Source organism: Lepisosteus oculatus, chromosome 15 (assembly GCF_040954835.1).
Source record: "Lepisosteus oculatus isolate fLepOcu1 chromosome 15, fLepOcu1.hap2, whole genome shotgun sequence".
In the NCBI taxonomy this organism is placed as follows: domain Eukaryota; kingdom Metazoa; phylum Chordata; class Actinopteri; order Semionotiformes; family Lepisosteidae; genus Lepisosteus; species Lepisosteus oculatus.
In genome coordinates this window covers 30,809,429-30,822,564 of record NC_090710.1, presented here as the reverse complement: position 1 = coordinate 30,822,564, position 13,136 = coordinate 30,809,429, and the positions used below count along the sequence as shown (strand labels likewise).

Below are 13,136 nucleotides of genomic sequence, written 5' to 3'. Positions count from 1 at the left end.
GTACTGTTGTGCAATATATTGATCAACATATTGCTGTACTACACAGGAAGATACCTTTCATTTTCACCCCCGGAATCCTATTGGATATATGTACAGCAGCATTTAAATCGGTTCAAGATCTTGGCATCAGAAATGAACATGAAGGGAATTATTAAAGAAACAAATGACCCTAAAAAGCTCAAGTGAAATGTCAGCATTTACTGTGTTTGTTAGCTTAATGTGACAGGGGCAGTGTTGTCACAGACAAAACGCTGGCTTCTCAAGTGTGAAGTCAGTGACAGGTACAAGCCAACTGAAATTCGGTAGCCTAACTTCAGGGTTGTGTCTTTGGAAACAGATTGACAGAGTGCAAGCAATGCAGCGCAGACTACATGGAGACATTGGACCGTGTTAAAAACCCTCAATACCATACTCATTTTACCCTCCATTTTTACTCCAAAATGACTGTGGGTTTTTTAAGGGAGCTAGTGTCTGCCGGTTCGAGGGCAGCAGCACAGAGTGTGGATGAATGTGCGTCACGGCGTTGAAGTAGCCAGCCGAAATGATCCTTATCTCTCAGCGGGAGAGCAAGTTGCACGTCCCGCAGACTGTTCTGTGCCGATGATGATAGTCTTAGAGAAGGGATCAATTGTGTCTGCAGTGAGATGGAGAATTCCTTAATCTTTCCTCTAGATCCAATTCATTAAATATTATACAAACAGCGCAGCAGGGGATCACACACACCAACATCTCTCCGATCCTGGAGCTTTTAAGGCGGTCTGTGATTCTTGGGCTTTGTGCGAGCTGTTCAGGACATAGAAATAGACAGCCGTCTTCTCTTAAAATAGGTTGTGATCATTTGCATCTGGCCCCCAGAGGCACTGTGCATTCTTCATGTGGTCCTCAAGAGAAAATAATTATATGCCCAGGTCTGTCTTCACACTAAAAAACAGAATTTTTTTCCCTCATAACTTGATGCCCCATGTGCATGAAAAATAATAATTTGTGCATTGAAACAGCATGATATGATTAACCATTTAACTCAATTTTCACAAATTGTTTATGGAAGAAACCTCTCTTCCCTTTTAGACTTTTGCATTTTCGCACAAAGAGTTATGTTTTCTATTCCTACATGTCATCGATGGTCATGGATTTTAAACTGTAGGGGAGTTTGGGAGGTAAACATACAGTACTTCAGCAGAAACTAGTTATGTTGTGAAGTTTGATCTTAAATTGGTTGTGTTGGACACCGCTTATTGGTATGAGTGACGTTTGACAAGGGAATAAGCTGGAGGTCTTGTAACTTCCATGTGCCCTCTGTAATGTCATGCTGCCATTCTGGGGGCACATGATCTTAGGAGGAGGTTTAATATGAACAGCCAGGACTTCGATGTAAAGTGAACTAGATCACTCTGTATTACAGTTTTAATAAAGAAAAGCAAAGAAATAAAATGTGCCTTTTAAATAAGAAAAGTCTGCCAATTCCGGTTAATTGCTTTGCTGCAGTGCTCTCTACAGCAGCCCTGAACCTTGTTTAGATCTTGCTGTCCTCAAGCATGCTCTGCTCAGAACTACTGTACATTAACTCTGAGCTGCACTGACTCTGTCCCGTGGCAACTTACGGAACAGAGCTACCTAATTCGACAACTTCTCAAGCACGTGTCTGAAGAGCGCAACCCAGAATCTGATCTGATCTCTCTCTGAGCAGGTTCAGTTGAAAGGCTTAGGAGGATCTTCTGGGGAACTGCCAAAAATTAGGACACCAATATTGTTACAGTACGTATCTTCAGTTTTGTTAATACTGCAAATAAGGTGATTTACAGTATATGAAAAAATTATATGGTAGTGATTTGTATGAAAATCTGCAATGATTATATCATAGTTCTCAAATTTGAATCCGTCATTTATACAGTACAGCTTATAGGTGCCTGTATCGTGAATATTATAGAAACAAAACTATATCAAAAACCATGATGCATTGCATTTTATTGAAATTTCATTTCCAATAAAAAATACCCAGTTCAGTCAAATACATTGCATCATGGTACTGTTGAAATTGAAACATAATACCCTTTTGGGTGTTTTAACTAAGCAATATGATGTTTAAGTGCCTCATTTTGAAAATCACAGTGATCCTACAGTATGTACTGTAAGTCACGATTACTTTCACAGTGAGTAATTTGTGCCACTGTAATTGTTACACTGGCAAAAACATATTCTGTCTGTGCCCCCTCCTGGGTGCTGAATTCTGTCCTGTTTGTTCGCTTTCAAAATGAGAATTGCAGGATACCATTATACTACTGGTTCACACATTGAATTCAGCTTATCATGTGAACTTCACAGTGTCGGGTGCGAAAGATGACTCGCCGTCAAAATCAGTCCCAGACAAGTGTCGATAGAGTAAATACTTATTCTGAATTCAAAGTGCTCTGCATGGCAAATGCTGAGTAACAGTTCACACAAATCAATTGATACGTAATACATCTGAAACAAGACATCCCATCCACTGGAGAAATTCTGGTTAATGAGACATTAAGGTGCCATGAATGGGGCCTTTAGGAACACTTGCTCTTCATTATTGCACTGCAGACTAACATAACCCGCACTGCATCGGCGAGGAAGGTATTGGCCCTTCATCAAGCACTGCACGGCTGACAATGGCAGCACGATTCCAACTCAGCAATCGGGGATTTTGATTGTTCTGCCTACGTTTCATTTAAAACAGTTAAACATGCTTTTAAAATCACTCAAAACTCCTAGTACCAATTATTGCTGCTCCCATGCTGATTACCATCAATTGCTCTCTGGCCATACACAGGTTTTCATTCACACCACTCAAAAAGCATCTGGTCAGCCTGCAGCAGGACTCCAGAGGGCAGCTTGCAGCAGGACTCCTCTGATTGTTTTTGATTGACAGTAGTTAGAGGTGTTTTTTTTAAATAAAAAAAAACATCCCAACCTCGAAATCCAAAACTCCGATCTTTATTTCTTTTTTCCATGTAGGAGTTTATACTGTAATGCTTACGGCCGACAAGCACTGTGTGTAAGAGCCGGCGTACCAGAGCGGGTGACGTCACCGCCCTTCACTTTGATAGCAGGACCACAACTACTGGGCTGTGGAGAGATCTCTCTTTAGCTCACGGGGCTAGGTCACTGCAGAGAGACGCGGGAGTCCCGGGTTCGAGCCTCAGTCGGGATGGGGCCGACCAGATGCGGCAAGGGCGCCCGCCTGAACCCCCGTTGCGTTACAATATGTTAAGTATTCAAAAAACGAGAGAGAGAAAATGCAATTTCCCCTCCTTTTAACGAACGTGAAATTAACTAATAATAGACATGTAGAATGAATTCCTCTGGTCAACACTGAACCGGAATCTTTTGAAGTAGAACTTGCTGAAAAGGGACGAGGTGGGGAATCGTGCTATTAAAATCCTTTAGGCATGTTCCCAACTGCTCTGCAATTCTGTATGAGAGCTGCCGGTTTTCAAACAGCTGATCCGATAGTTACAGGCTACCTCAGACATGTACGGTACTGTATGTGTGAGATCCAAGCGAATAACAATCGAAAGGTTTGCCAACCCTACCGACTGAGATAGTCCACACGGCGATAATTTTCATGAAGGCTTTCGTTCTGGAGTTGAAGCGGCTGTGGTGAATGGGGTTTCTTATTGCGATGTAACGGTCCAGAGAGATCGCGCACAGGTGCATGATGGACGCAGTGGAGAAGAGCACATCCAGGTAAATCCAGATCGGACAGAGCTCAGAAGGCAACGGCCAGATATATCCTGCCAAAGAAAAAAAGAAAAGAAAAGAACAATTAGTGTATGTGTACAGTAAAACGATGTAGAGCTTCGAAAGACTTGGGACAGTTTCTTGGCGATCGCTGGCAAGCGATTTGTTAATTTAAATGACGATGAGAACATTCTGATCATTTCAGGACAAAATCGATCACACCTCAAGGACCCATTTTACTGGAAAAACGACTTCGGAACTGGTTGGATGGACGGGATGGCTTCCTCGCGATTGTAACCTTTCTTACCAACCTCGGGGCCAGATTTACCTTCCCTGAGCCAAGAGTGTCGACGCCAAATCTGTATCTTAATCTGCTCACCCACTGAAACACCTACAGTAACCGAGTCTAACTGAACGAGCCTTATTTGCCACCCATGAGATACAGCAGCGGTATGAGCATTAATGCTTAGAGCAGTGGAAGCCGGTGAAATGAGTATCTTTTGAAGCCTCTCACAAATATCCACGGTGTTTATCGTAAATCACCTTGTACTGAGGAATCTTTGCGATACCCTCCTTTTCTTTTGCATTCCTCACTCCATTCCAGTGCTAAAATAAAAATATTTCAACGTATCTGCACTTTACCTGTATTTCACTTTCTGACCCTTTGCATCGCCTATTCGATAATTACCTATGCCTGCTGCAGATATACAATTATTCTGTACCTACATATTGTACTAGACACTCACAGCTTGAATTGAGGGTGTTTATGAAGTATCTCAGATATGCTCTCTGGTTTTAATTAGTTTACAGATTTCACAAGACATGTGTGACTGTGTAATTTACTTTCCCATCATAATTTCTCAGTGTGTGAAATCTTTCCAAAAGCTGTTTCAGCAGAAATAATCAATTCATGTGTCTAGGTACAAATTACAACAATTATGTGGAAGATAGTGTATAATACCAAGCTTAATATTGAAAGATTGTGTAAGGTATTTTCTAGTATCTTTGTGAAAGCAAGCTTAAACTGCTATGTCATAGTGCACTGTATACTGAATCTCAGTCTGTCCTAGGCACATAGTGAGTCTTGACTGAATTTTCTCTAAGGCTTCTTTATCCTTTTGGAATGTGGGGACAAGAACTACAGTATATGCAGAATTCCAGATCTGATTTATCTGATTGAAACTATTGTGCAGTTTCAGTATGATCTCCCTTAAGTTGTATTCTACAAGAAAAGTTAAAAATACCAGCGGCATTAGATAGTGAAAGGGTGCTGGTTAGTGATATTAATGTTTATTTGTTAGATGTGAATATACAAGTCACAATGGGTAAATAAATGTACACAGTAATACACACAACCATATTACTATGAAGTTTGACTTCTATGACCAATATGTTTGTGCTTTCCATATTTGGGGGTTTGCTTCAAACCTTTTAAAAAGGGTCCATTTTGATATCTACATAATATTGGACATACTGAAATACAATATCAACAGTTAATATCATCCAAAACAAATATTAAAGTAAGACCAACACGTCATTCATTCTACAGTATGTTGTTAATCCTGCCTAAAACATGGTATAATATCAAATAAAACATACATTTAAGCTTGCTGTTTAAACTTACGCTTGAGTAACCTTTATATGGAACATTAATTTCAAAATTTACTCCAAAGGATCACAATATTGGGTCAAAACAACTGAAAAACCATCATAATGGCAGTTGTACCCATAGTAAAACAATGTAAAACATTGTAAAACAATAGTTAATAACAAAAACAGTGCTAATAGTAAAAGACAATGTTTTACTGTAGCTTAGATTTTATGTTAAACACATTTGACACTCAGAATGAGGATATACTGTATCTGAAGCTGCACAAGAGTTAGAATTACCATCAATGTTTCTGACTGTGCTTTAAATGGCTAAATTAAGAGTGTTTTGAACTTGAGGTTTTAGGTAGTACTACATGTACTGTAGGTCTAATGCAATATCAGTAGATAACAACAGCTGTCACTAGTTTATCAATACAGATGAATAGACTTTAAAAGTCTGTATTAATAATTGGTTTGAAAATTAATGTGCTCATGCCTTTCACTCTCCAATTATCTCTGTGGTACTAAATCTTAGATGAAAAGGTTGAATTTGTATGTCACGATATTTAAATAAACCACTGATGTTTTAGTTTATATGTTTATTCTATTGTTTTTAATGGGGTCTGAGTGATACATCTGATGGTGTTAAGGTAGCATCCATAATACGATTTTTTCGTATTGCTGATCTAGGCTTGGGCAAAGTGACAGCCCTTACATTGACTGCCTAGGATAGGGAGCTTTACAACAGAAGTCTATCTGTTATCTTATATGCTTTTTCTCTCTGTTTTTTTGTTTTGTTTTATGAATAGAGAGCTGAGTCAAACAAATAAAGAAAGAACATTACAACAAAGAAAGCACTCCACGGCAGTACAAAGTTCACTGGTTCTGTTTTGTTAAATAGTACCCAAGCTTCCTTGCTATTTTTCTCTGTGAGTCTGTGAACTCTTTTATCAGCGTTGCTCTAGTTCTTCTAGAACTGTTGCAAAAAGGTCCCGTCTTGACAAGAGTCACTGTCCTTATTGTGTGTCTTAGCAAATGAGCAAGCAGAGGTGCACGCTGACGTGTGTGCGAGAGAATACTGAGAAACTAGTAAAAATACCATTTGGGAATTGTAGCTTGAGGCTATGTACTGTAAAATACCAGATCATCTAATGAATTTATGTCATTACTTGATCTCATCACGATGAGGAATATGGTTTTCATTATCGCGTAGCTGTGTAGCTGTGTATGTGTAAATGAATAACTAATTGATGCAATGACATTAAACCAGAAAATCACATCATTTCATTTGAAGCATATTGCTTTCATTGTACAGTGGGTTTTGCATGTGCGTTTCACCTGTGTCCAGACAGCAATGTCAGGCTAAAATGTATAAGGAAAGCCACCCCAAAACAAGGTTCTGGGAGTGTAAACAGCATTCATACACTGCAGCTATGTCTACAAAGTGTAATAAAATACAAATAAAAAGGACAATACACACAGCCTGTCATCTCTTCTCATTGGATTGGTTTTGATATCCAGTCCTAAGAAAGTCTTTCAGCTGTAAAAAGGGGACCTGAGTGCTGACAGTTCTTCTGAACCACTAAGCCACTAAAAAGACTGGAGAAACCCTGAAAACATTGGTCTTGCCTGAAGGATACCAAGTCAACACATCAGGTTCAAACACAGAATATGTGATGAATGGTTATAACATTTCTGCTTTGGGGAAACAGGTCATTTTTTTTAGAAATCTAGAATATGGCAGCAAGCCCCCGAGGCTGATATTTTGCACATTTCAGACGGAATAAGAAAAAGTATGTTTAAAAAAAAACACAGGCAGGCTGTGTTTTTTTTTTACTCTCTTGGTCATCTTTATTTTTCTGAAAATGTTCTATATTTTTAGATTATTTGAAGAAAATACAATAAGGCAGACACAGAAAAGCGGAAATGTAGCTACAGTATGTGTAGCAGGAGACGTGACACTCCTCTGTGAATATTCGCTCCCACTACAGTGGGAGGTTCTCATAAACCTGATGACTGTCAGGACCCGTTTGTTTCTGACGCAGAAAACAAACAGAGTCTACGACAATTTCTGGAGGGATGGCAGCAGCCAAGTTCAATCTCATCTGAGCTGCTATAACGCCATTTCCCAAATTAAAAAAACTAGAAATACCATATGAATATCCCTTCTCTCCTTTACACTTGTCTCCTGTGTCCCTCCCCCAGCCCATCTGCCCTGTCCAGCTGCCCCTTGGTCACCCCTCACTCTGTAGGGGGGTCCCGGCCTCCTGGTCCCACAGCTCTCAGACAAGCGGGTGGAGCCAGACCTCCCTGCTGTAGGACTAAACCCTCAATGAACATTTTCAGTGCATTTGATCCTTGGGTTTTGTTATTCCTTGTAAAATATTTCCTGAGCCTAATGTTCCCCAGATGAATGAATACTAGCACATATACTTTTGTGAATAATTCTCTTTCACAGGCAAAAGGTATTATTAAGACGTTGCACAGAGTTTCCGGAGAAAATGTAATTTTTCAAAATAATTTTCAGAGAAGCACAAGAAACACATCTTGATTACATCTGAAATGTCATTAAAACCGGGTATAAAAGTGTTAAGCTGAAGAACTGGGAGCAACATCGAAACTGGTAACAAGTAGCATCACTGCAATGTCTTGTTTAAATCAACTCTCTCTACAATGTTATTAACACGACAGCTGATTTCACATGATGCGAGCGTTTCATAAACACAAATGTTTGTGAATTCTAGAGAGAGAGAGCACCATTCCACTGTTTTACTTGCTCGTTTAGCCCCCTTTATGTATTATAAAAGGAATGGGATTGTAGACTTTTTTAATCACATATCAATATATTTTGGGGTTGTTGCGTAAATAAATGTAGGTATAATTAGAGTTTGCAGCTTGACGCCAGTTTGCCTAGCAAGCAAATTAATAAAACACAATAATATAATATAATACCCCCTTATTGTCCGAAAACGACAAGCACGGACATGTGGTTCTTTGTTCCTTAGCACAGAATGGTGTCAGATTAAATAAGCAGGCAATGACACAAATGGCAAATTAATGTATTTACAAAACCAACATACTTAATGAAAAGCTTGCAAGCTGTTTTATCTCTGTGCTGTATTTCACACCCTGCAGTAAAATACAAGTGAGATGCACAGTAGGTTTCTTTCACCGAGTAGATACCAAAGGAAATGAAGTGAATACAGTATTTCCATGAGAAAACACTCCCCTTTCTTAAATTCTTACATTTTGCTCCTACAAAAGATGGCTCCCACTCACTGTGTTGCTCTTTCCAGGAAAGAGAGAGAAAAGAGCTAACACGGGCTGATGTAACGAGTGGATATTCTGGACTGCCGTTCCCTACTGGCGGGTGATCGTTATACCATATTAGGGCATTTGTACCAGGTCCTCCACTTACTGTAGCTCTACAGTGTCTCTCACTGGTCTGCTGGTAACTTCCCAGAATCGTTTGCCCCACTGCATGTGGGGACAGAGAACACCAGTGGAAACCATGTGGATGTGCATATAAAAGTGAGAACAGCGGCAGCTTCATTACCTGAAGGGTTGTAAGAGCATGGAACAAGCTTACCAGCCATGTGGTTGATACCCTATATCAAGAAATAGCAGGATGAGATCCTTGGACCAATTAACTACTAACTACCAAATGGGTTTAGGTGGGCCAAATGGCTTATTGTTTGTAAACTTTCTTATATTTGTATGGTCACACTTGACAACAGACCTGCGGGTTGCCAGCTGTATCATCAATGACTCCTTCGCTGTATAGACACCTCATAGTTCACTGCTCTAGTTCTGGCTGAAGATGAGCTGTATTACAGTGAGTGGTCATCAGCATGTTCTGTGGGAATTTTAATTAATATTGGAATCTCTAATATACCCTTCACATGTAACAATATTTTAAACATGATTCCAAATTCAGAAAGCAAGTTGCAGGGAGTGAGCTAAATTATACCTGACACAATTTACAATTTGTATATTTCCTTGTTCCGCCTATGTTGTTTCAGTATAAATTATTTTTATAGAGACAACTTTAAATGTACCCTAACATTATGTACTCATTAGCTGTCGTCCTGATAATTCTGCTTTTGCCTGGCTCTCCACCCATACCCTCCTACAATGCTGTAAAGCCACCAAAAATACTGTGGCAAAGGGAAATCACAGCTCTTTAAATAAATGTTTGCCAAGATCTCACGTGCTCTGAGTAGTTCAAAATGAAATGGAGTAAGTGACTCAATTTTGTCTCCTGTGAATTAGAAGACAACAAGATTTAATCCCCTATGAATTAGAACAAAACAAGATATAATTATTTGTGAATCACTTGTTAAGTGAGTAATCACACAACATTCATGAGAAGCATATGTAAAATCTTATCGAAACTGATACAAAGTGCCACCGGCGAGAAATGCATAATTGCAGGCAGTATATTTTAGCTATCTCTTGTTATGCTGAATGGTGAGCTTGGAAAACCTAGAATTTATTCATTACAATTCTAAAATTAGCAAATAACCTCTTGTCAGCTACAAGATACCCATTCTTCTGCCTGCAGCTATATCTTTGAGATGACCAAAAATAAAGGAAGAAAACACAACAGAACGGTAAAAAAACGATATACAAGATGTTGAGTGAGCAAGGCCTCAGGAACACAGGCTCCTAATTAGGGTTTTTAAATATTTCTGCTTCTGGTACGGCAGCTCAGGGACCCTTGCGCACGACAACACAACACAAACAGGTGCCATTTCTTAGTCCAGGAGGCTTTCTGGCCTCTAAAAATAACACAAAAGACTTCTCAAAAAAGCATAAATCGTCTTCAAAGTAATACTGTAACCACTCACAGTTTTAGAGAGATTAGCTATGACCACGCCTCAGATGCTAAAGCAATGCTTGAACTACAGAACTCCTCCCCACATACCTCAGGCTTTTACTGTAAAGTGCTTCTCCAATGGCCAACAACAAACACTTCTCTAACCCCCAGCTGGTCAGTGACACATTCTATTATTCACAAAACTAATTCCGCTCAGGGGAAAATGTGCACTCTCCTAAATTACACCCATGTGAGAAAGCTTAGTCCTTGTCAGTTATTCAATAGAGTAAACCTTCAGTTTAATGACCTGCTGGGGAGGAAGGAATCGTGCTTTTTTGCAGCCCAAAAGCCTACTATTATATGAGGTACAAAATATAATATATCTATACAGTATGTGTGTGTTTGTGCTTTCTAGATCTGTTAATGTTTTTAACAATTGCGATCAATGCAGTCAATGAAAATGGTTCCTGTGTCTTTTTGTCATAAATATACAAGCTCATTATTTTAGGGTGTCATAAATGTACTATATAAAATTCACAAAACCATACAAAACACAGCCACCGCTCATTGTAAACAATTTCTGACTTTCAAACGGACTGTATATACAGTAGTATTTCTTTTTACTTTGTTTCATTAGCTGTGCATTTCGGCATTATTGCAGTAAGAGACCTGTATTTCTGTTTCGTACAGACAAAACTCCCCTTCAGCAGATGTTAATACTTTAAATCTGAAGTTCATTAAAGTGGTGTCCATTAAACTGAAGGTTTACTGTAATACCATTAGTTTAAACCCAGTGATGTTCTTGAGGCTGTGTTTCTCTGGGCAGTAGTTCTCCAGTGACAGGCCCTTGGAAATAACACTGCTTCAATGAGACAACGTGCCACAAAGGGTACCCAGAAGATAATTGGGAACTGAGATCTAAGAAAGAGGCTGTATACAGTACGTAATAGAGGTAATAAATGTGCGAAGGCTATTCCGCCTCTATTCTACCCCTTTTGGTTGCTAGTAGCGAAGTGATGTGACGGTCTGCCTGAAAGACACCAACTATCGGCAACAGTCCCTCCTGTTTTCAGGTTTAAATGTGCTGTATTTCATCCTGCGTTTATAATACACACAGGCAAGCCTGTCACACCGTTTCAAGTTTCTGTTCTCAGGCCCATTTTCTTGATGCCTTTGAGGATCTTCAATACCTGAAACAGACATCACTGCTCCAGAACTTTATGGTTTTATACAAAACAGATGGATTTCATGGATAGTGTCACAGAGGCGCAGTATAGAGATTTGTTGTTCCTTTACAATACTGTATATAATTTCAAACGTCTTGCTGTCGGCAATACTGACAAATGTTATTATGTGTAGGCAGCTGTTTCAAGAGGTGATTATTCTGTTTTCTGATTATTTTCCTTATGCTTGACCAATACTTCTGCAGGAAAGTTGAGTGAGACTGACAGACACTCTGAGTTATCTTTGTGTACGTGCGAGGTGCAGGGGGAGAGGAGAGATTGCAAGGTCGGCTGTTTGAATGTCAGGATAGATTGGTCTCTAACGGCAAATTCTGAGTCCTTTATTAGTTTGTAGTGAGTCATGCTGCCAAGCCTTGTGTGACATTTCGCCAACTAACATCCTAAAGCATTTTTACTGCTGAGTTCAACTGATCACTTCAGTAGTATACAGTATGTCACGTCCGCTGCTAATCGGAACCCTCCTCACAAACGGTCTCGCCTCAGTTAAGCACCAGCAAACACTGCTGATCTATCCCTTCATCCAATCTGAGCATCTCACTTGTTAACACACCCTCTACTTACTGTTTCACGGAACAGCGCTCGGTATTGTTAGCTTTCTCAGAACTCCTTGCCTCTCATTATTAACGTCCTCTTGCCTTTTTGGATACTCGAACCCGGATCTTCAATTTTGACATCGATCTCGTCTGCCTCTCTCTGTTTTGATAACCTTTGGTATCGAACCCTGAATTCGCCCTCGGGCACGTCTCTGCCTGACGTTTTGGACTCGTCAGAAGTCTCTCCTGCCTGGGCTCCCCTGCTCCGCATAGGGTTCCTCACTCGAACAACAACGCAGCTTGTTACAGTGTAATGGCTTTGCCCTCTTATTAAACTTATTAAAATGACTTAGTTCCCTTTACATATACATCAAGTATATAGCAAACAGCTTTCAAGCATTGGATGTCTTCCGTTCCTGGACTGGACTTAACGAATACAAATGTCACATTACTTGTAAACCTTTGCCTTTTATCAACAGTGAACATCGGATGCAGGATTTAGGACTTCAGTGTTAACTGAAACTGTGATTTTGTCTGTAGGTTGTCTCCCAGATTTTCCATTGTAACAGCATGCTTTTTATCTGGATGATCAAATCATTTAGGGAGCTATTGCACTGAAAATTGATGACCCATGGTCCTTAACAATGAAACCGCGTTGCCGAGTCTAGTAAGATGGTGATACTGGATGTAGCGGTGACCACAGTTAAATGTTGCAATAAAACATGCCAGGCAAAGGGTAGCACATTCACATGTCTGTTGCTGAGCAATACATTCTGAATAAAGTCTAATAACCATGACAACAGCCCCTCAAAATGAGATGCTCTCAGTCCTCAGAAAATCCTCAGACAGCTGGGTACAGGCTGTAATCAAAACATCTAGTTCAGTGTTGCCGTGGTGAGAAGGTACTTTGCATGATTGAAATTAATTTGGTTCATCATGTTTTGTATTCTTGTTGATCTTCACTGGTGGCCAGAAGCGTGAGCATCTATACTTTGTGCCTTCATCCTGAACTGCTTGAATGTACTTGTAGTGGTTCTTGATGAAATGCAGAAAGTCTGTGTTGTATTTAGAAATGCTGTACCATTAACCAAAGCACTATAATGCCACCCCAAGAAAGCTTGCAAACTGAATGTAAAGGGTTTTCTTGAATGTGCCCTAGGTTTATATAATGCGTACATCTAAACCAGGAGTACAATATATCTTGTAAAGGTAAAGGCACTGTATAGTCCAAAGTATAGTATT

The 13,136-nt window shown here is 39.7% G+C and overlaps 1 protein-coding gene across 2 annotated transcripts in view; it reads right to left on the bottom strand.

Moving 5' to 3' along the window:
* LOC102696873 (5-hydroxytryptamine receptor 2A) overlaps positions 1–13,136 on the bottom strand; it is a 41,852-nt gene that overhangs the window by 7,344 nt on the left and 21,372 nt on the right. For both annotated transcript variants that reach the window (XM_015364055.2, XM_069179073.1), the window contains exon 4: positions 3,561–3,761. In XM_015364055.2, the coding sequence (XP_015219541.1) occupies positions 3,561–3,761 (201 nt within the window). The remainder of the gene's footprint in view (positions 1–3,560; positions 3,762–13,136) is intronic.